The 25139-nt window shown below is 26.5% G+C and overlaps 1 protein-coding gene across 1 annotated transcript in view; it reads left to right on the forward strand.

Moving 5' to 3' along the window:
• Positions 1 to 6228: 6228 nt before the first annotated feature.
• LOC145844341 (potassium voltage-gated channel subfamily KQT member 4-like) overlaps positions 6229 to 25139 on the forward strand; it is a 50066-nt gene continuing 31155 nt past the window's right edge. The window contains exons 1-3 of the mRNA XM_082951734.1: positions 6229 to 6348; positions 15188 to 15379; positions 23955 to 24193. Coding sequence (XP_082807860.1) covers positions 15236 to 15379; positions 23955 to 24193 — 383 coding nt within the window. The 5' untranslated portion in view covers positions 6229 to 6348; positions 15188 to 15235. The remainder of the gene's footprint in view (positions 6349 to 15187; positions 15380 to 23954; positions 24194 to 25139) is intronic.

Below are 25139 nucleotides of genomic sequence, written 5' to 3' on the forward strand. Positions count from 1 at the left end.
GTTTTTAAAGATTAATTTTGATGTTTTTTAGTAATTATGTGAAATGTTATGTTAATTTACATTTTAGTTAGAGACGACAGATGTTTTTTTTTTCTTTTTTTAAACGGAAAATAAATAATTTTACTTTTTGGTAGGAAATTTTCTTCAAAAGTTTAGCAGCATTTATTTAAAATGAACTACAAAAAGTATGTCTACTTTTAAAGAACTTTTTTGTTTGTGATAAGTTTGTACAAAAAACTTTAAAGACTACATATTTTTTTCATGCCTATTTTGTTGGTTATAAAACTTGATTTCTTTTAATTAAATAATAGCTTCTTTTTCAAGATTTATTAGCTTTTCAAGAAATTGTGCACTAGATATAACCTTAATGCGGTTAGAAAATTTGAGTTTATAAAATTATCGAAGGTGTTCGTTATGAGTTAAAGTTTTAAGAACTGTTTAAATGCGCAAAATTAAATAAATCAATAAATAAATTTGTTATAATAACAAAAAACTACCAAAATATCATAAAAATTACAAGTCTGTTTAAAGTTATAAACAGTTTAATCAATCTGCAAACAGTTTGTAAAAACGATTAAATTTTAAATGCTGCTCGTAATAAATTTGCGTATAAATGTTTGCTATATCTAATCTAAACTAGAGAAAAAAACAGCTTTTATAGTTATATCCAAAAATTCTTCAAAAAAAAAAGAGAAGTTTTAAATTTTTGGTTATGAAAACACTTAATTTTTTTTTGATTAAAATAACTACAATTGTAATGTAATTGAAAAAGGTAAATAAATATAATTTTATACAATTTAAATAATTAGTTTCTAACCAAATTTTAATTTTTTATCGATATATTAGAATGCATGAATCATAGGTTATTTGTTTTTTTTTTTTTTTGACAAAAACTATGTTTTTTTTCTTTCGAATCTACGTATTGATAAATTGCTTTTAACAAAAACGTACTTTATCAATAAAAGAGGTAATTGCAATAACAATAAAATTAATTAACAGTTCTTAAAAAAAGCATGCGTTTTTTTTAAAGATGTGAACAAATTTAAAATAAGTTTATATTTAAATTTTAATTGGTTTTTAAACAAAATTTGTTCAAAAATTCAAGGAGTTATATTTTCAAATATGAACGCAATGAGCTTCTGTCACATTGAACAAGTAAAGAACACACGCAAATGCTAGTTTTTCAGGTTTTAACAGTCATCATAAAAGTAAATGTTAAATAATTAACTTGTGTGTACGAGGCTTTCTCTGAAACAATTTTTTTTTGTTTTACTGACAGTTCTCAACAAAATTGATACCATAAAAAACAGTTAAGCTTGAAATTTTAAAGCTTATTTTTTAATTTGAAAAAAGTTTATGCATTTTTAAAGCATTTTGTTCAAAAAATGAGAAACACTTTTAGCTAAAATAAACTAAGTAAGCTTACAAACTTACAATAATGTTTACATTGAGTTGCTTTTTTTTTAGAAAATAAGTTTTATTACAAATAAATGTGAAGTGCACACAGACAATTATACGTTATGATGAGACCTTCCTCTATAAAGACTTCAAGGTCCAACTCCAACGGTGAGAATCAAATTAGATAAGTTTAACTGTTTTTCCTTTTTTGCAATTGTTTTTCATAAGTTTTCTTGAACTCCTGTAAACCTCAATTGCACGTTGTTTTTACCTGACCAAAAAGTTTAATCAAGATTGATTTAGATTTAAACTAAGTTGATTTTGATAGTTTAATAAAAGACAAATGAGGTGAAATATTCTCCTAATTAAAATAGATGAAATACAAGTTATATTTGTTTGTTTATTACTTCATACGTGAGAAACATTACAAAAAAGGTTTTTTCCGATAAAATCTAAAAACCAATGAAAGAATTTGACAAATGTGTATTGTTAAAAAACTTAAAGCTATTTTAACTGTCAAGCCTAGGTTTAATACGAGTTAAAATGTTTCTAAAGTTTTTCATAAACGACTATTTTTTGGTGAACTAAAATAATTGTTGTATTAACACTAGTGTCTATGTAACAATGATACAATTGAACTTCAAAGAAAAGCAGTTCGTTTTGAGAGTTTTTGTAAGCAAAAAAATAATAAGCACGATTCTAACTGCTCCCGAAACAGTTTTGTGTAAATAAAAATTCCAATGCTACTCATTTGTGGCAACAATGCAATTTTTTAAGTTTTTTTTTAAGTTGTTGCTTCATTGAAAAAAAAAAGGCTAGCGTAAAAAAAAAAATAAAATACTTTGTTTGAAAATACTAGTTCACTTTTTTTTTCAAACAGACAACTGCAATTGAATATTTGCAAGTTTTAAAGCGTTAATAAAAAAATATTGTTCATTCACTAACAGTAAAAGGTGAGATGTGGCAAAAAATAGACAAATATGTTTTATCTTTTTTATGCAAAATAAACAAATTCATAACTAACAACCTTTTAACTCCCAGAAAGTTCACGTTTAAATTTTAAAGAGCTTAAGCAAGAAAATGTATAAATCATTCTCTAATAACAGTCCAGGTAACCAAACTCTGAAAAACTTTTTTTACAAAGTAGCATTTTTAACAAGCTGTTCTTTTAGTCACTTCACGCTCAAACTGATTAAAGTTACGATTAAGTTTCATTAGCTGTGATTAACTTTTTTTAGTTGATTAAAGCAAGTTTTTGCTGAAACAGCTCATAGAAATAGATTATTCACTTTGTTTTTTTTTTATTTTATTACACAAAGCTTTTCATTAGACAAAGAAATCTTGTATGGTTTTGAAAAGCTTTGTGTAATAAAATATAAAAAAACAAAATGAATAGTCTATTGATATTAAGTTGCAAATGGTATATAAATACGTTCGTTGCAAATAATATATAAATACGTTCAAAAACCTTCCTATAATAGTATCTCATACAAAATAACCGTAATTCAGTGAGCAGCAAGCAGCGGCTGAGCAAGGAGAAAGGAAACGTTTCGTTCGCGGAAGTCGTCAACGTCATCAGCTACGACGACGCTCCCGTGAGCAGGGATGAAGATCTGAGCCTGAAAAGCTTCCTCGCGGAGAGATCTTCAATTTCGGTTGGTTGCTTCGTTTTAATTGAAAATAAAATAAAAAAATTAACATGTAAATTAGTTGGTTGAATAAAATTTTAATCTAATCGTTTGGTTGCTTGAATTTAACTGTTGAACTGGTAACGTATGAAATATATTTTTGTGGAGTGAAAGCTAAATGTTGAGTACAAATTTTAAGTCTCGACGTAAGTTGGAACTCGTAAGTAAAATATTTCGTGTCGCTTAACAAATTGACGGATTCTATCATTTTCACATCACTTGCAATACGAATTTTTTTTCGACGACGAAAACAACAAAGGTTCAGTGTTTGTTTTGAAACATTGAAAGCTCAGTGCGGCATATGCCAGTGTTTTGTTGCGAGCATGTGCAACTGATTGTGCTCACGTTATTTATTGCCTTTCCACGGCGGAACGCAGTCTTTCCCGTGTCTTCAGAACTCAAGAAATCGAATTTTTTATTCACTACGAGACGATGAACGCACTTTTTCGTTGAGCGATACTGAGCTGTTATAAATTCATTGGTTCACGAATTTTTTTTCATGAAACAACCTTTCGCTCAGTTAATCAATGCAATCGCAGGATGATCGATTTAAAGCTGAAAATTAAAACAAGCGTTTGTGAAAACATTAAGGGTTAGCTTGAGTTTACAAACACATAAACAGACACTAGTAAAAAATGGTGAAAAAGCTTAAAGTTAATGTAAATGATAAAATTAAAACAATTTCCAAAAAAAAAAAATAATACTAGCGAAAAAGCTTGAAGCTACTTTTTCTAAAACTATCTGCGAAATTTTATAACAAAACGTATTAAAAGTCAGTAAAGTTATCAGTGAACACAAACGAAAGTTATTGCTACTAAATAAAATTGTAAATGTTATGTTTCTTAACGAAAATTAAAAATATTACACTTCACAATAAAACAGAGTAGGCTTTTTTGATTAAGTGAAACAAAAAATCTTATAGCTTAAAAATTAGTTATTTGTTTTAGCTCCCCAAAGTAAATAATTTAACCACATTTTTTTGAAACATGTATAAGTTGAAAATATGCTGTAAAGGTTTGTTAAATGAATTGCTACACAATAGTAAACTGTTAAAAAGCTAAAATATTGCTTTTTTACTTTTCTAACAAATGTATGTAATTGAACAATTAAAATATCGATTGATCAAAACTGTTTAATAAAACTTTAGTTTGAATTTACTGTCCGTACTCCTTGCTTAAAAATTTTTTTGTTGTTGCGAGTAACTTAGTTTTTTATATGTGATACCTAATAAACTAGATGACGAGTAAACAAAAAAATTTTTGGTCAGGCACAAAATATTTATTGTTTAATTAAATCAAATGGTTTTTACTAGAATTAAAGCTTTATATTATTTTAATAGAATATTCTGACAAAACTACTTACAGTAAAGTACCTTATAAAGTAACAAAAATAAATTTGTATTCAATTATTAAAAGTTTATCTGGCTTTCATTTTTTTGCATTTTTAAAGAATACTTAAGCTGAATTAATTTATTATCAATATTATTATTTTGTAAAGTAAATCAAAGTGAATTTTGGAATGATAGTTTTTTTTATATACGTAAATCATTTACTTATAAAAAAATCAATCTTCGCCCAAGCTATTTTTTGTAGTGTTCTCAGTTTAATACTTTTCAAGGTTAAAACAACAAATTTCAAAGCAAGGTTTTCGAAACTCGTAATTAGCTATCATTGTTTGAAATAATTATTAATAAACTTTAAAATTCAACGTGTTTAAAACAATTTGAGACAAAATTTAAAACTCAACGCAAAAATAAACACAAAAACGTTCATCACACGACAAAGCCAACTGGGCTAATCAGCTACTTAACGGCGAAACGGTAAAAAAAATTTCATTGAAATCGCCGCAACCTGTGAAATATTCATGAGGCGATCTGATCAATTAACTCAAATCGAAAGCGTTACACAATAAGTAAAAATAAAAATATGCGAGGCACCGTCGAAAAAAAAAAGAAGAACAAAAATCTGTAGCTCCTTATCGTGATTCTTCCATTCGAACGCGCTCAAGTGCTATTCTGTTGCTAATTCCGTCGGCCCTTCCCTTTCTCCCCCCCCCGCTTTTCGTGCGCTTTAGCAGTAGCATTAACACAAAGCACCTCATCTGACAATAAGTGATTTTCCACCTCGCGTTCTGTGACAGCTGCTCACTTTGTTTTCTGTTGCGCTCGCTGCGCAAATCCACGTTGGGTGCGATTTCTCCCGCGCACTTACACTTTTTCTGTTCTTTCCATTGCGAACTTGCGTTCAGTCTGAAAGTCAGTCGCGCGCGCTCGACGGGTTCACTTCAGGGGATTATTCCCAGAGATCCGCGACCGCTTTGTATTCACCAGCGGTAATGCGCAGTTAATCCTTGGAAGCATTGCGTCGCTGACTTATCGATTGCGCGCGCGATCGAGTTTTTTTGTTACATACATGCCATCTAGCGATGTTAGCAGGCGAAAAAAAAGTCGCGAAAGCCAAAAAGTTTTCGCAGCTGATTTGTGCCTGCGCGCGCGAGTTGTGTTTTTGCAGGAGAGTTAGTTTTGTTTGCGGTCGCATATGAGTGTTGTTTCAGTCGATTGTCGTGTTTGTTCGGCGGTTAGAGGCCGTGATTGTGGCTGACAAGTTGCAGCAAAAAGTTGAAGTTTTTTTTTTTGCTTTGTCCCTTTCAGGCATGAGTTTACAGATGAGGTCGAATTGAAATTTACGAGGTTTTTTGCAACTCAGCTGTTAAATTGTTTTGGGAAGGCAGTTTTTATTGATTTGTTATGAAAGTTTTTCAGTTTTTTTTTTCTCAAACAAAATTAGTTCAGGACTAAATGTTTTTCTTATGGTTTAGAATTTTTTTCTAAAATGACAAAAGTTTGGATGGTTAGAACTGTATCAAAATATTAGAAAATATCAGTTAGTTATCATATTTTATAGCAATTTTCTTAGAAAAATATTATTAGGTTTAAATGCTTATTTTTTAATTTAAAAAGAGTTTCAATAAAAAAAGCACTTCCAAAAACTTATTTTTAAACGCTCGTTTAACAAAAAGTTCAAAAAGATTTTTTAAAAATTTTCCGACAGATTGTTTTCAGTTTATAAATCTATCTGATTGTTAAACATTTTTAACCAATTTTTGGTTAACTGTAAGTATAATATTTCCTTTGTAGGTTAAATAAAACTCACATAAATGATTGCTTTGCATTTGGATTTAAAATGATTAATCCAAAACATCATAGTTGAAAAATTAAAAACAAAACAAAGAAAGCCTTCTTGAAAACACGTACGTAAGAAGGGTAAGTGTTTTAGTAAAATTTGTAACGAAGTTATTCGCCTAATTTCCTTAATTTTTTGAACTTTGTCCAAAACCATAGTCATGTTTACCTAGAATGTAAAGTAGCTCTTTTCCTTTTTTTCTATTAAAATAATTTTGTTACTGTGAAGTTTTTCAAGGTGTATAATTTAAAAAATAATAGTTTCAAAGAAACAGTTTTTATTATGCAAAAAGTTTGGGTTTTCTTAGAATCTTAAACTTTACTAATAAAAAGGTCTAGGTTGAAGTGAATATTAATGTTAAAAGCTATTATAAATAATTATATGTTCTAAATTGGTACTTAATAACTTAAAGATTTTTAGAAAAAATCTAAACATCAATACTAAAACACTTTACTTGTAGATAATTAATAAAACACATTACAAAAAATAAATAATTAACCTTTTAATAAAAGTAGATACATTTTTTTTCATTTTTTGTTTTGTTAACTAAAAAAACGTGAAAAAACCTAATAAAAACATTTTAAATTTTGTTAGACTCAGTTAGCCTTATGTAAAATACCCTTAAAACATATGGCTTTGTTTTTTAATTTTATTCTTTTGAAAAATTTTTAGTGTGATAAAATATTGTAAATAACACTGTATTTAAATGCAATTGACATTTGTTATTTAAATTGAGATAGTATTTTAGTTTGCGTTTTTATTTTAAAATGTGTATTTAAATGTTTAGCAAACCTATCTTCTTCAAGTTCTAGTTTTATCAGGTTTATTAAACTTTATTTTTGGCCGGTGACGTAAATAAAAAAAATATATATAGTAAATTTCTCTAGTAAATTGAATCACTACTCCAAGTAGTTTAGACTTTTAAAAATAAACACGAGTTTCAATTCAAACACAATTTTTTATATGACGGATATTATTTGCTAGATGTAAACGTTAAAAAACCTCAGTTTAAAATTTGTTGCAATCTTACATGTAAAGGTTTAATGAAGCTCTTTCATGTAAAACTGTTTTATAACACTTACTTTTCAACTCATACAGTTGTAAATAACTTTAAAATGGCTTTACTTGCTGCTTTCTATTTTACTCGATATGGTTTTAGTAAAATTATTTAAAAATCAATAGACCAAAAACTTGTTTTATAACTAGTTTTATTATAACTGACGTCAAAACTAACAAAATATTCAACACTTAAAAAATTTAAAATTAAACACAACAGAGTAAAAACAAAAAAAAAACTGTCAACTTGTATAATTTATTAACCATTGCGTTTTAGGAAACTCTGAAAAGGTTTTATGATAAGTAAAACAAATAAAGGCTGACAGTAATTGTTAAAAATTTTTTCAACTCTACATTATGTTTCAGCAGAAGCATGCAAACAATTAATGAGTAAAAAGTACAGTTTTCAGTGTTTACGATAAAGAAATAGTTTAAAACTCTAAAAGCGTGTATTAAGACTCATGAGAAGAAAAAAATGCTTATGCCGACAAAGAAAGCTTGTTGTCGGTTTGCATTTCATTAAAGTTGGTACTTTTGTTTGTTGAGATAGGTGAACGTTTTTCGTAGTTTATTTGTTTTTGGTTTTTTGCACAGCATTAATAGTTATTAATAGTTAATAAGCAATAAATTTTGTACGATTAAAATTTTTTTAAGTGGAATCGTACGCACAAGTTTTAATGGAATGCCAGCAAAATTTCGAGGTGAGTGTTATAAAAAAACATTTGTAGTTTAAAAGACGTTCAAAAATGCAGTATATTGTTTTAGTGCAATGTAAAATAATTAATTCCAAGCGGAAAAAACCTTGGAAATTAATTTACAACTGTAGCTGTGTACTGTCTAAGTGATATTATTATTTTGTTTATCGTTGATTCGGTATTTTAAACTTGTTTCTTTTGCTTAAATATTTTTTTTCTATTTTGATTTAGCTCAAAGGTGTTTGTTTAATGAAAATAAGCAAATTAATTGTATATCATATTGTGCTTTCAAATTTTATTGATTTACGGGTAAAAAATTAAGGTATTTTTTGAGTTTTTAAATCTATTATTTAAATGGACTTTCTCCCAAAATAATAAACGGTTTGGTATTAAATCTGAATAAAGATATGATGCATTTTTTTATTTTGAACAGTTTTATAAAAATAATCAAGTTGTATTTTTATAACACAATAAAAAACCGTCAAGGACACAAAAAAAAGTTTTTTAATTAAAAACAAGACCTAAACTAAAAAATAACTTTTTGCTAAAACATCTTTTTTTTTCTTTTTTTTTGACTAAAATTTTTTTATTATGAGTTTTTAATACAATTTTTTGTAAGTGTAACAAAAACACAAGTGTTTTTACCTCTAAGTGCAAATCTTTTGTTCACAAGCATCATAAAAATAACTTCTTTATTCCGGCATCTTTAAAAGTCGTTCAGAAAATAAATAAATAAGTTTCCAGCATCATCTACTCGATATAAGCTGTTTATAAACTAAGCTCTATCTTTTATGGTTATCAGTGCAAAACTGTAGAGTAAACGGAAAGCTGAGCTCACAGAGTTGTAATTTCAATCATCGAAACTTTAAATAGATAGAATTGAGTAATATAAAGAAGTGTTTAGATTGCACAGTGTCTAGACCTCTCATACGCTTTTTCAACAATGCTGATCTAAAACTACAAGATTTGTTTGCAATGATAACTTTTTGTTTGAGTTAGATTAAAAACTCTTTTAAGAAAGAATCTAGTACTACATCTCTACTTGCTTGAATTATGAATATAAGCGTGTGTTTATAATAAAAAATCAATAAATGCTGTGATAAAGTACAAAAATATTTTAAGTTAGCTAAGCGAAAACTACTATCTAAAATATTTTATATTGTAGTTTGTTAGATTTAATGTTTAAATTTTCGCTGTAAAACTAAAACCGCAAAGTTATGCGAAAATGTGTTTTAAAAACAATATAATGAACGTTTTGTTTAATCTAACTTATTAGTTGTAAAGTTGTGTGTTGTTAAATTTTTACTAAAATAATACAGGTTGTTATGCAAAATAGGTTTAAAATTAATATTTAACTAAATGAAATTTAAAAAAATGATTTTAAAGAATACTTTTAGTATCAACAGTTGGTAGTACTTTTGGTATAAAGTTGAGTAAAAGAAGTTTACCTTTGCAAGATAAGTTACCTTAACCTCCTGATATACAGTAACAAGAAATTTGTTGATTAAATTTGTTTTAATTATGTAATTTAGTGGTAAATGAATAGTTACGTCACACATAGCTGCATTCGTTACAAACAGCTGTTATTTTAAGACCAAAAAGATGATAAGTTGGTTTTAAGAGATCCATCCAAACATAATAGTTTCAAAGCTGACTTTTTTTGAACATTTTTTGTAATTAAAGGTAATCAGTTGTTTTTTTAAAAATGATTAAATAAATACAATAGGTAATTTTTTATTTAAATGGGCATATTTCTTTGTATTAAAATAAACAAAGAAGTTTTAAAAACTGTAATAAAAGTTATACATACTAAGAACAATAAACATATTCACAATACTTGTATTGAAGCTACTTACTGTTTATGTTGTTTAAACTGTTTATGTTGAAGTGTACTTTATCTTCTTTTGACTATTCTTTAGTTAAAATTCTTTTGAAAAAAATTCAATACATAATAAGTATCAAACGTTTCTAAAAAATTATTTATAAAAGTAAAAAGTTTTTTTCATATTTAAGAAGGCTAAATAAATTATGGTTAAATTTTTGATAAATATAAAAAGTTTGTAACAGTATTTTGAATTAGCTTTCTTTCAGCTGCTAGTTCAATGTTATAAGATTTTTTACAAAATATAATTGTCTAGCTTTATACTTGTCACACTGACATCTAAATTACATTTAAAATAGCAATAGAAAAAAGTCGGATTGTATAGTTACTTATATACTTTTTTAACGTTGCTATTTATAGATTGTATCGTTTTTGTGCTTTTGACATTAACAGACTTAGTAATGCCGGAAAACTATTTATGATCTGGAAATGGTAAAAATAGAAAAACTGCTAATTTATGAAATTGCTTATTATATTTTGTTAATCAAATAAACTTGCGAAGTTGAAGAGAGCTTTTAAGTTATAAAACTATTTTCAAATGTTTTTTTATCAAAAGTTGTAATTCATTTAGCTTCTTGCTTAATAATTTTGTTTAACTTAAACAGTTTTTAACATTAAACTTTGAAAAATTTAGAAAATGTGTTCAACTTAAGCTCGTAGTTTTTTAAAGAAAATATTTTAATCATTCAAAATACATTTCAATTTCAGTCAGTTCAAAAATAAAAAATATTATTTTCTCATTAAATCAATTACTATTTCAGTATGAACTAAACAGATTTTGCTGAACAAGTATACCTTTTAAATTTTTAATACTCTTAAATCTTTATTTAAAATAAACGTTTTCTATAGAGTGTTAATAATTTTTATTTTTTACTGAGTTTCATGCAAAATGAATCCATTAAAACCTTTTAAATAAAAACTAGCAAGATAGTTTCCAAACCAAGTAGCCTATTTTTTTATTAGAAAAAGCTACAAAGCTACTTACCCGAAAAATTAACAACCCTCAACCCTTTGTTTATGTATTAGTAAAACAAAACATATAAAAAAATATTTCTTCATGCTAGTTTATGTGTTTTTATAATCTTTTTTGCATATAGTTTTATTTCTAGTAATCTGTTATGCACAGCAAACTTTTATAAGTATTAGTTCATTAATATTAAATGCTCTGCTTACAAAAACCTTCATGAAATGATGTTGCTGAAATTGATTTTGACATATTTTAGGAAATAAAAAATACTAAATTAATTTGTGACTACATAGTTCGAGTTTTAAAACATTTGATGCGTAAACATAATTTGTACGTACAAATGCAGTTTTTATGTAATAAAATTACCAGAACTACGTAGATTTTTTAAAGAATCAATTTTTCTTTCAAACAATGAATTAAAAAAGAATATACTGATTTAAAAGACTAATACAGTTCAAGTTAACGTATTGCAGTCAAGGTATTACTGTTTTAGTTACGTTTTTACTTTTCATAACCTAACAATAAAACTTATCCATTTATACACGTTTGTTATATTTATGAAAAATTTAATATTGAACGTATATGCCTAAAATAAATGTATGTTTTATCGTTAATTAATTTAGTTGACATTCAGTCAGAAATTTTTCATTGATTTACGTATTAAACTTAAAACAGTTGTTTTGTGTTCTACAAAAACAAAATTGTTTTTCACAATTCGTAGTTCTTAAATATTAATAAGAACAATTAAGGTTTTCAATTCAAACAATAACTAGTTGTCTTTTTTATTCTGTTTAATAGAAAGCTTTGTTAACAAGTAGTAATGCTTACCAAGTAAATAAAAAAGCTAAAACTTTCCAAACAAACTTGTTAGCTTTGTAATACCTGTATACTTTAAACTATTGATTTTTTCAATACTAACAACTGTAAGTTCAAACTACTAATAAATAAAGTTCTCATGTTAAGAATTCATCCTACCATTAACTTGCCAAGGCAAACAGCTATGTAAATTGAAAGAGTTAAAAACATTGAGAAAAGGAAAAAAAAAACAGTGTCAGACCATAATGAAAAAAGTAACTGTCAACAATTTTAAAATTCTAAAAGAATGTGGAAACAAACTTTAGACCTTGATTAGTGAAGCAATTTTAATTAAACGTTATAGCCCAATTTTAAACAAGCAATTAACTAAACCGGGTATTACCCACAAACTAAATATTTTTGACTAAGCATTTTACTGTTTATGAATGCTTAATTACCCAAATTATACTGTTAGTCTTGTAATTTACCGTACTGTATATCTTTTTGTGTATCTTTCTATATACTGTCTTCGTCAGTTAATCTTGTATATTTAGTTTTAGCACTAATTTTGGTTATTTTACGCAGTTTAATGTTTGAAAATTTCTAAGGTATATTCGAAACGCCGTCATATTGAAATAAACTATGAAAAGTTTATGTGTGTATCTTTAAAATAGTATGTAACATTATTGATCAAATGCTTTTTTTCTTATTTGTTTTTTCGGTTCATGCTAAAAATAATTTCCTAATGACTTTTATGACTTCAATTTTCCGCTAGGCAGTTTAGCTGTAAATCATCTTCTAAGTAATAACTATAAAATAAAGATAATATTTTTATGTGTTTATTAGATTATTATGTCTTTTACGTACTTCCTTACTAACGCCAAGTATTAAACCAATGTATCACAGTTTGAGTTTGTTCATGAACTAAAAGATCAAAACGATCATAATCTGAGTGTTATTGCAACAGTTTTACAACCGTCAAACAAAATAACTATAACATATTATTTTACAAAACTCAAATAGGCAAAGTTTAATATTTCACTGTAAGCAAACTGAAAAATGCACAAAATATCATCTGCTTTTTCTGCAATGAGCAGCAAAACTGTTGTACATTAATCGAAAGTTATTAACACTGAGCTCAGATCAATAACAAACTTTTAGCCGTTTTTCCAGTTTATCAATTATTAATACGCAAGATAGCTTCCGTGCATTACACAACACACACTAATGCTCAATCAATTATATGCAGAGCACATTCCCATAGCTCGCATGCAACTTGTGCAAGAGTATCTGAAACTTTGTCTTATTAGAGCAAACAGCGTCTACATTGGTAAAAACTCTTCATTTTTTGTATGATTTTGTAATTGCTATTACGTTGCAAACTGAAGCAATTAAGTTTTGTTGTTTTTTAATTTAATGTACGTTTTAGCTTTTAATAAGCTTTTCGTTCTTTAATTACTTAATTCTCATTCCTACGCGTTACTTCGATGCAAGTTCCTTTAAAAGTTTAGTTTTCATCCGGTCTGCTTTCTTACGCAACATGTTTTCACACATATGGTTAAACAAATAGCTTCCTTAAGTTTCTAACACTTTATTTTCAGGTCTTTAATGTATTTGTAGATTTAAAATATGTCTGTTCTGTACTCTTGTTACTTTTTATGCTTCTCTCACAGTAGTTTTTATTTTGTTTTATTCCATAAAATATTTTATATTGTTTATACATTAGCAGAAGCTCACCTACCAGTCGGCCAGATTTATTTTCTATTAGTTCAAATGTTTTAACTGTAAAACTTTATTTTTAAGTTTTATATGTGTTGTACATTTTTTATGCAATTTTGTATCTCGCAGTTGCTACAATTAAAGAATACAATACTATTGTGTTGCTACAATTAAAACTACAAGTACCTTTTAAAATACTTTGTTAGAGAATTTCATAGAAAAATATTTTAATTTTGTTTCATCCGCCAAAAATTTTGGCTTTCTTTTTGATTTAGATATTTTCAAACTACAACGTTTATTTTAAAGTTTAAAAAAAAAAGTATAAGTTTTTTTTGCAAAAAGTTAGTTGTTTTGATTTTTCAAAGAAGACAATAGCCTACAAACTAGTCTAAGTGCAAATACTATTCCAGCATTAGAAACATTCGAAAACACCAAAGTATTAATCAAAATTCAAGTCGTTCGGGTGATTTAGGTTTTGCTCGAGTAAAAATATAATTTTAAAACACATTACTCTTTTATTATTTTACATTGTTTAAAGCGCATAAAAGCTAAAATTCTCTAATATTTTACAATAATAATTAACAATGTTTTTTTATTTGTCTAAAGCAAAATGTTTCAATTGTTAGATAATAACATCTAAGTACTTGTATTAAAAAAATGTTTTTAAAAACCTTGAACGTCATTCGATAACTTTGTTATTTTTTTTAACAGTTTTTAATACCTGTTTTTATGTAATAGTGTAAGATTAAAACACTTTAAAAAAGTTTACACTAAATTTTTCATTTCAGTGAAAGCTTGATAAAAACGTTGCGGAAACGTTATACGGCTTTAAACCCATATATAAAAATTAAAAAAAAACTACTATGTTTATTAATTTACAGTTCAACCAAGTTTTTGTTTTGGAAACTTTTTTGTTTTGTCTATAATTTTGATGCAAGATTTTTTGATGTTCTCACTAACTATTTAAATTAAACAAAACAGCTTGTTTTGTCATTGATGTTTTGCTTACTGTGTTTTTGCATTGACTATTGTAAAAAGGATTAACAGCCACTGTGATAAAATTGTAAGTTTTTTTTTTATTTCTATTTTGCAAACATTTTGTTCTAACATTTTAGACTGAGTTTACCTCCTTTAAAACAATTGAGCATTGAAATTTTCCTTTTGTAATGCTTTTTCGCTGTAGTAAAGTTAAAACTAACATAGTTTACCAAAGTAAGTTAAGTTGTTATAGTTATCTAATTTATAAACTTATTGCTTTAGGAAATTAGATGTTTAATGTCCAGTGATAAGAAACTAATTGAAAACAACGGGAAATGTCTTATTTTGTTAAATAAGTTTCATCTGCGGTACTTACCCCAAACAAATATATTAGCATCCAAAGCAGTTTTGGATAGTTTTGCATAAATATAGCAAGCCCACTAAACCTATATGCTAAGGTTAAGCTACTTTAAAAATCATTTAATGCTTAAGTTTTTGTGTTAAAAAAACATCTTCAAAACTGAAACTTAGAACTTATCAAGTCAGTTAACAGGAACTAAGAGTTACAAAACAAGTAAATTTAAATAAAAGTAAGCTACCTAAAAATTTAGTGCTTAAAATTTTAGTTTTTAAATAGTAACCGTGCAAAATTTTCAAAAAAATAGCTCAGACAAACGTTATTAGGATTACTTTCAAATGCAAACGGTTTGAAAGTCAGTAAAAAAGTATGTTTAAATAAAAAACAAGCTACTTAATGTTTGAGTGTTTATAATTTACAAACAATAAAACAGTTCTATAAAAATTTTTCAACACTTCAAACAATTCAGGATTGCGAAGACTCGCTGAAGTCGCCTGACGTCATCGGAGAAGAGGAGATGCCCAACTCGAGCGAGAGCACGATCAGCCTGCTGAAGGGGAGCACGATCAGCAGGTACTCCTCGGATCACCAGGACAACCTGGACGGCTCCTCCACCCCGTCCCTGTCCACTCCCACCAGAAGACCCTCGCTCGCCGCCCAGGTACTTTTGTTTTTTCACGCGCGAAGAATAAAAAACCTTTGCTTGTTTTCTTATTTATAAATTTTCTTATTTATTTTTGATATAATTAACGTGCGAGTTGATTTTTTTTACTGCCAAACTCGTTTTGTGCGTTAAGTAATATGAATAGTGTTTTATTATCCTTTTATTATTATTATTATTGTTATTATTATTATTGTATTGTTTATTGTGCAATGTTGGACTCAGGCATCAAAACCTGAGCCAATTAAACAGGACACACAAAAAGAGAAAATGAAAATAAACTTATATTCAACAGTTTACATTTTACAGCTAGATAACATTTTTTCTTAGAACATCATTTTCGGATAACTACTTATGTTTCAAAGCTTAGGCAAGTTTTCTTTAGCTAAATGCGTTTTTTAAATTTCGAATTCACTCAAAGTTTAGACTTATTTTACACACAACTACCTTTTTTGAACTTTGTTGACATAAAAGGTAATAACTATTTATAATTTTTCAATGTTTAAATACAAACTTACACAAACTTGGGTAAAGTTAAAGAAATTACAAAAATATTAATTGTTAATTGTGTAAATGTAGTTTTATGATATTTTTATACATAAAAAGTATAACCTTTTACATACTTGACACAATAAAAACTTAACTGAAAATTAATACAACCAAAGTTATAATTTAAATCAAAGAAACTGTTGATTAGGGAAATACTATTTCAATAAAACTAACAATTCCAATACAAAGAGTAAATTATTAGTTTGTTGAAAACTTTATACATCCAATAACGTGACAGAAAATACTGTTTATTTGATAAAAAACATTTTACTAAGCTTAAAGCTAAATAAAAGAAGTGTTAAGAAAAATGCATGACTATCTTCAACAATTTTGATAACTGATATGCATAAAGACTAATTTTTTAGACGCTTGTTGATAAAATTAACTTTAATAAAAAATACACTCATTGACATCTATCTAAATGGTACAGGAAGCGTTGCAAGACCGATTTTGAACAAATTATAATAAAAATTTACATATTTACAATTTGAATAATAACAAAATTTTTATGATACGAGGTAACATGAGTTCAGGTGAAAAAAATAAACAATTATAATTGCAATTTTTAAAATGTGTCTCCTAAGCGTATGCGATATTGAATTGTTGTAAAACTGATAAACTCAGCTGAGTTTTTTTTTATTATTTATTGATTGCTCAGCACTGTTTATTCATAAAATTAAACTAAAAAAGCGTTTTATAATCAGTAGAAAAACATTAGGTTTTATTCACAAAGTCTTGTGAATAAAGATTATATCAATTTTTTATTCAATTAAGTCAATTCGATTTAGCAACAGTATACACGATTAGTCTTATACACAGTATAATAGAACTATAGTCTTATTTTTAAATTAAACTAAACTGAAATCTTTATACCCAGTGTTAAAATATAACAAATATTTACAATTGTTTTTCAGGATTATACGTCAAGTTCTAAGTAGAAACTTTTATTTTAATATTTCACAGATCTATAATTTGCTAAAATTTCGTTAGTAGTATAAGATTTGCTTGTATTTACTAGCTTAAACGTTTTAAATTGTTAGGCAGCTGTATGAAACATTAGTAATTTTATTGAATGAATATGAGTTAGATGTCAGTTATTGTTTTTTTTACAACTTTAAGTTTGATCCTAAATTATTTTTCTCAACTTAATTTATTAACTTCATGGTTGTCGTAACTACATATACTTTCAAAATTTATTTATACTTATAAAGATAGATTTAGGGATATTTAAAGTCTTAACGCCTAGATTTTATAACTTAACAGTAAAATATGGTACTATGAATTGATATTTTTCTTAGTTTAATAAGTTATCACTATTACTCTGTACAAGAACTTTCAAGATTAGTATAAAAATTCTTAGACATTGGTATAATTTTTTCAGTTTTATAGATGTTAGAATATAAAGTTGCTACGTAAAAACATTTTTTTACATTCTTAAGGACGTTAAATTTAATAAAAAAACTATATTGATTTAATTATTATAATCTGAGTTCAGCTTAATCTTTTATCACAAAAGTATTGTTCAATAAGTTTGTTTAACAATAAAAATAAATATTGTAGTTTTAGCAACTGAAAGGAGATAAAGGTTCCTGGAAGTTATAAAAAAAGTTGTCTTTATATTTTCTATTCCAATTTGATTTATTATGATGCAACTTGTTTAATCATTTATTAAATAAAAAATCTTACATTTAAAGTAATAAAAACGAACAGTTTAAAAAAATAGTCGTTCCTTACTAATAGTGTTTCGTTATTAAAATTAGTACTTTTTTTTTTTTGAGTAATTTTTTACGTTTTAAAGTCGGAGGTGAGATGTTTGTTTAGAAAAATAAATACTAGTTAAGAGTCTTTAAATTCTGAACAACAATTAGTAAATTATTTTTTTTTAAGATAAACTAAACAGAATAGCTGGTATGTGTATTATCATAATTTTAAAAGTTAAAAGTAATCTAAAAAAATGACAAAGTTTAAAAGCTTTCCTGTATTTGTGGATTCTGCTTCATAAGTTGATTAGGTGGTGTATATACGAAATACGAACCTCATTAAATCACCATGTAAGTAAAAAGCTAACATGAAAATTTGTAAAATTTACATTTAGACAAAATGCTTATTTATCAAAACAGCTATTATTAAGTTTAAAAATACCTGACAGATAAATTAATTTCGTGTTTAGATAACATAGCAAGAAAAAATTATGGCGTTTTTGTGAAATTGACTTGTATCAGGACAGATGATTTTTATATTTTCAAAAACAACTTAGTTGTAAGAATGTAAATTATCGTAAACTTTATTCTTGTTTATTATAGAAAGTTGTTTTTTAAAATGTTTTGTAAATTAAGAAGTGCTTCGTTTTAAGCTTTTAAATGAAAATTATTACAAAACCTTTATAAATCGTTAATAATTGTTAGCAAAACATTTTTTTTTAAGTTTTAGTTTGTGTTTGTTTTATACACAACAATAAAAAATATTAACATAACAGTTATTTCATTAGTGCATTAGTTTTTAAAAAACAAGCTTTAACATAAAGGAATTTTTGAAAACTAAACAAAAAAATAAAAAAATTAAGATGTATTAAACAAACTTTGAAAATTAATTTTCTATACTTTATTTTTTTACTTAAATTTTGAAGTAATTTATCAAGATTGTTTTTTTTTTGTATAATCAAGAACTTATGGAAAAATTTATTAGTATAAAAATAACCAATATAACAATATACACAAATCGTTTAAACAATCATTTAATAAATATATACTCCAAACTTAAAACTAAGTATGAGTTGCACAAACTATTATTACTGATTCAAAGAACTTAAATAACAAATAGGCTGTTTATAAATATTATATATATTTATTCTTTCCAGACTTTATTATGCAAACTAAGTTATTATTCTCCTCTAGTAGTTGAGATCTAGTAGTTGATTCTTAAAAATCGAAACATACAATAAATCTCATGATGTTAAAAAAGAAATGTTTAGATAATCAAATTAGCTAAAATTTCACATGCTGTAACCACTCGCTTAAGCCTAGAGTACGTTTGTCATAAATAGAGGTTGATACTGATGTTCTTATACATAAAGGAAGACAACTCGTGATGAAACAATAAAATCATCAAGTTATCAAATTATTACGAAACAATAAAAATTGGTTAAACAAACAAGCTACTCAACTTAAAGATTCATTCTCGAAGTGTCATTTAATATCAATTAGCTGTTATTTTATTTACGAGTTGCGAAATTATGGACGAAAGACAGCCTACGACATTTACAAGCTGCACTAGAGTTACAACAATTGACAAAACACTTGTAAGCAAAACAAATTAAAACTTCCTTGTAGTACGTACGTAAATATATGAATTGTGGCAAATGAGATAAAAGTTAAATACAAGTTAGCTGCTTAAAAAATGTTTTTTAGTTTCTCTAATGTTGCTACTTGTTTTTTAGTTATTATGATGTAATAATGATTGACAGCATCTTAATACTTTTACCTTCCAGTAACTAATTTAAAACAAATAAATTTCACGTTAATATTGTTTTATATATTTATAATAAAGTAAATCTGTAAAAATATTTAAACCACTATGGAGGTATAAAGTATAAGAATTAGTTTAAATATTAACTTTTTATAACGTCTATATTAGCTAAGTTAGAAAACTTAAATTCGCAATAATAATTATTTATTTTTTTTGCTAAACACTTGAACTAAATTAGTGAACTGCATATAAAAGAATAAAAAATAAGTTCTATGAATTATAACATCATAACTTTAAAGTTACTAAAAGTTTAGATAGTCAAAAAGACTTAAATAATTTAGGTGCACGGCTTATGAATAAATTAAAATAAGTTCAAAAAAAAAATTAAAATTTGAAACAAATAGTCTGGTGAATTTGACCTTTCGCAACTCTAACACAACAATTAGAAAATAAAGTTTAGTATGGACTTTTAAGCTTATGAAGCAAAGACTTTCGTTTAAATTTCCTTTTAACTTGATATTGTTTTAGAAGTAGCATAGTTTTGACTGAATATCTTGCATTTTAAATTCCTAAATACTTTTTGTTTGTATATTAGTTTAGCGCAGACGTAAAGTTCAGGAACATAATGCTTGTTTACAGTGAATTGTTTGTTTGTTGCTTTATAAACCTGATCAAACTAAAAAAAGTTGTTAAAAATAAAAACTGTATTTTTATTCAAAACTAATCAATAGAGTCAATTAAGTAAAGTAAAAATTAAAAAATTATTATCATAAATTTTTAAAATATTTATTTTAGTAAATTAAGCAATTTGTTTTTTAAATGCTTTTATTTAAAACAAAATCAGCTAAGGCTTCTTGTAGTAAAAACCTACGAGCTTATACTTTAAAAATTATTTGACTATATTACATAATAAAACTAAACCAAGTACTACTGTATAAAAACTTTTTAGAACATACAGTAAAATAGAAGACAAGTATCAGCAAAGTTTTCAATATATATATATATATAAAAGCGCGATAAAAGTGTTTTCATTCAATTATTGTCACACTTGTACAAAAAACTATAAAGGTAGCAATAACTAAATAGTCTGAAAATAGTTCAGTTTAAAATTAAAAGCTACTGTTTATACGTCATACTATATTTTAATAATATATGACTTATTTTTATACTTAATATTATATTTTTATAATATATATTTTTCTAAAGTTCGTCATCTATTAATTCCACAATTATTGAAAAAAAATTATTTGAAAATAAAAAAAGTACCATATAAATTTAAATTCTCCTGTTTTATTTTGAGCGCAGCAGTTTTGTTTTACTATATTTGTAACAAAAAGCTGTTTGTGATAAATATTTTTGAATAATCAACATACTTTTGAATGAAACTAATGGTCTATATTCTTAATCTTTTACCTATTCGGTTGAAATAAAATACCTTAACAAAATTTGTTTTATGTAAAATATATGGATATTCTTGTTATGGATATTCGAAAAAGAAAATAGTTGGTTATAAAAAGTGAAATCGATATACTTTAAATTAATAATGTCTGACACAGTTAACATAATATATTTGTTCAGGTATACAATGAAACTCAAATAGTATTTTTTTTCAGTTATGTTTTAGTAGTTAAATTGAAAACTTTGTTTTTAAGGTAGGTTTTGTTTATTTAAAAATTAGTTGTAAAATCTTTATATTTTTTTTTATAGTAAATTAAAAGTAAAACTTAAGTTCAGTTGTTTATTTTTATTCGTTTGAATAAAACAAAGCCATTTTTGTGTTTAATACCTTGAAAAAAAAAGCACTTATCAACGTTTTCTCTAAGTTTCAAAGCAAAATAAAACTACGGAAAATAGTTAAAATAAGATATACAATGATAGGTAAATTTTAACATTCACAACTTGTTAAATTTTGTTTGCTGTTTTACTTAAGGTTCTGAGTGAAAACAGAAAACTCAAACAAAACATTGAAAAAAGCTTCTGGTTTCAGTTTTGCGCGTGTTTTTTGTACATTCGAACGTTCAAAGTAGTCAAGAGTAGGATGTAACAAGCACCAGCTACAAAGTAATACTGTCATCAACCCATAGGAATAATCGCTTTTGTAGGTTTTTGAGAAGCAATGTGTAGTTTGCTTTAACATGAAAATCCATATGTGCGTTGCCGTAGATAGTTTCTTCAAGTTCAAAAGTTTTACTACAACCAATATTGAAGGGAAAGAAAACTAGACAGTAATAAGCTAAAAAGCATAAAAAATAGTTTTGCAAAAGAATATTTAATTTTGCAAACTTTCTACCGGGTCCTTAAACACATATCCACTAAATGAAATTATTTGAAACAAGCTGTAGCTTAATTTTTTTTCCTATTTAACTGGTATATAAACTAGAAGCAAATTTAACTCTTATTTTTAGTTTGTTATACCTATTACAACCGATTATCCTCGAAACATTTTCACGAAAAAACAGTTTCTTAATTTTTTATAGCTCATACGTAAAAATCTCTACACAGAGTTTAATATATATTGAGTTAAAGTTCTTATGTAAAAACAGCTGTATCATTTTCTAGTCTATAGTTGGTCATAAGCTTTTAAGAGAAGAATTAATTGTGTTTTGAGTACAGTAAATTTAAATGTTTAGCTAGTTAAAATAATCTTTAACTGGAATTTTTTTTTACAAACTCAAACGGTTTTATTTTTTGTCACCACTAGGGTGCGTAAGTGAGCACAGTAACAAATATTCTTATAACCTTTAAGACTGTTCCATTTATCTTTCTTTAATACATTTTATAATCAAGTCCTTTAAGCTGTGATAATTAAATAATACATTTGAAAATAACAAAACAACATTATTCCATTACTGTTGCACAAACAATCGTTGGTGTTACTCTTGAAAAGAAATTACAGTTTTGACAACTTCATGTCTGACAAAAGCATTCGTTTTTAACATTTTAAAGTACTTTTTAACTCTTATGCAGAATTCTAAGAACTTCAATAACAAACAGCTGATGCAGACTACGTCGGGATACTTTGAAAGTTTTGAGCACGACCGCTTAAAAGAACAGAATTTCAAACCGTTCTCAAATTAATAATTACTTTTATAATTCAAACTCTAAAACGTGGCAATTCATCATTTAGTGTTTCAACCGATTTTGAATAAATTCATAGTAAAGGAAGTTCGAATTTCTTAAACAATTTATTGTAACACGAGGTAAAAATGAACTCAGAAAATAAAAAATAAACAGATATATAGTAACAGTTTTAGCTATCTATTTCCTAAATTGTTCTCAACTTAATTATGTCAGTTATGTAAAGCTTAAAATTTTATTGATTACCGAACAGTGTTTATCCTTAAAAGTACATTTTAAAAGCGTTTATTAAGTAGTAATATTCATCACTGTACAACATTTTCAACACAAAATTGCCTGAAAAATATTTTATCAGTTTTTAAGAAATGAAATTTTATTCTATTTGTAACAGTTTTTACGATTAGCCTCATATACAGTAAGATAAAACTACAGACTTGTGTATTTTGAACAAAAGCTTCATATACTATGTTAGAAGATACAAAGTATTTATTGTTGTTTTTGTTTAAATGTTTTAACTTAAAGTTATTAAACTTACTAGTCGATGGTATAAAACTAGTAATTGTAATTGTATTAGTAACTGTATTGAGAGATTGATAAAAATACCATTTTCACTTTAATTTATAAACTCAGTGTTTCTAATTTGTCTATGATTTTTTAAAACACCTAACTTGAGTTTATGACTTCAATGCTGCCGCAAAAACTAAACGAATTTGTTTTTATTTGTAAAAATAAACTTACTGGATATTAAAAGCCTAAAGGTAAAATATTTGTGATTTAACAGTGCAAGCTGGTAGTAAAATTTTAAAATAAATCGTGATCAAAGAAATTCTGAACCTTAATTTATAAACGTCAACTTAGTTAGTATGTCAAAATAAGTTCACAAAAAAGCGCCTCTTTTACAATTATCCATGCTAAGAACTTCAAGTACGAATTAATAAAATCTAATAATCTAATAGACAAAAAAATGTTGCAGTTTTAGAAACTGAGAGGCGACAGAAGTACAATTCTTGGAAATTATAAGAATTTGTCCATGAACTGTCTATTTCAATTTGTATTATTAATTTTCAATTCGTCTGAAAGGTTTACTGAACCCCTCAAAGTTACCTGCTTTATTCTCTTTAACATATCTAAGAAAACTAATAGACATTCTTTCTGCTGTTTATCAGAATTAATTAAAACTATCTTTTTGTTAGTAGTTTATTTTTAAACACACTCAAGTCTAATAAGTGAGCGCGTTTTGTTTATGCAATTATTGCAAGTGAACAAAAACATTTAATTTGAAACAATCTCGTATTTAAGTGGTCATTCAACGTTATATTTAATTTTCAACTGTCAAACAACAACTTTATTTTTCTCAATTTTTCAAACATCAGTTTTATTTTCATCTACTTCACACGCGGCTCATCCGGGCATCGGTGAATTTTTTTTTTTTTTTACTCTAATCAAATTTGTGAAAATTAAAAAAAAATTTCAACACTCGCAGCTGATCCGAGCCCCGGTGAGATGGGCCGAGAGGAGGCAGTCCACGTTCAGGACCCTCCGCAACGTGGGAGGCGGCGGGAACAAGAACATGCAGCGGAGGATGAGCCTCCACGGTAAACCCATTTACTTCTCCCCGCCCACCAAGCGGAGAAACAGGATGCGAAAGTGGAAGATCGCCGTGTTCAGCTTCCTGGAGCGCCCCGACTTCTCCTCCTACTCCCTCCTGTACCACCTGTTCACGTGAGCGTTTGTTTATCAGAAGTTTTATTTTGACAGGAACTTTGGTCGCTTTGTTTTGTGTTCTCATGCTGAAAGTTGTTTGTATTTTATTTTATTTTTACTCAGTTTGTTTTTGATCTTCGTGCTCATGTCAACGTGAAATGTATTTCGCTTTTTTTTTTAATGTAAAACTAACGTACTGAAGGTTATGTTTTTTTGTGGTTAGTTGTTTTTTTTTGTTTGTTAGTTGAATGTTGTACATTGGTTGTGTCAGTTTGCGATCAAAATTGACCGATGTTAATTTAATAACTAATTTTTCCTTCATATTGAAAGATAAAGTTTTTGGTGAAAAGAAGTTGAGCCTATATATAGCTTGAACGAAGTTCTATATATATGAAACTACGTTCTTCTATTTTATGTTAAGAGTGTGTTATTTAGCAAAAGCAACAAAACATCAAACAGTTCCTCGATTGAAAAGTTTAAAAGTTTAACTTGTTGTTAATCTAACTAAACAAATAAAGCTTAGTTTACGTTTTAACCACTAGAAGTGACTTTTGAAAGTTTTAAAACTTTCATCAAAACACGTTATTTATCGTTGGAGCACCGATACCTCATTGTTACTGTTTGTAAGAAGGTATTTTTTGAAGCGAACAACCTTTTGCAAATTTTGTAATTTCAGCAGCAATATTGTTCACAGTGTTTATGAAATTAGCATTACAACATTTGTTGAGGTAAGTAATAATCTTTATCCGCTACTAATGCTCATGAGCTTCAAAGTTTCCAAGCTATTTATATCAAAACAAAGTTCATTTCATCAAGTTGTCATAATAGTATATTCAAAATAAATTAGACTAATAAGTACTGTTGAATAGACGCTTTTATGTTTTAAAAATTATTAGGTTAGAGTATATTAAGTCGATAAGTTGTGAATTTTAGTAAATTGAAGATTAAATCGCATTTTGTTTAC

This window comes from Thalia democratica, chromosome 9 (genome assembly GCF_965202585.1).
Source record: "Thalia democratica chromosome 9, ktThaDemo2.hap1.1, whole genome shotgun sequence".
In the NCBI taxonomy this organism is placed as follows: domain Eukaryota; kingdom Metazoa; phylum Chordata; class Thaliacea; order Salpida; family Salpidae; genus Thalia; species Thalia democratica.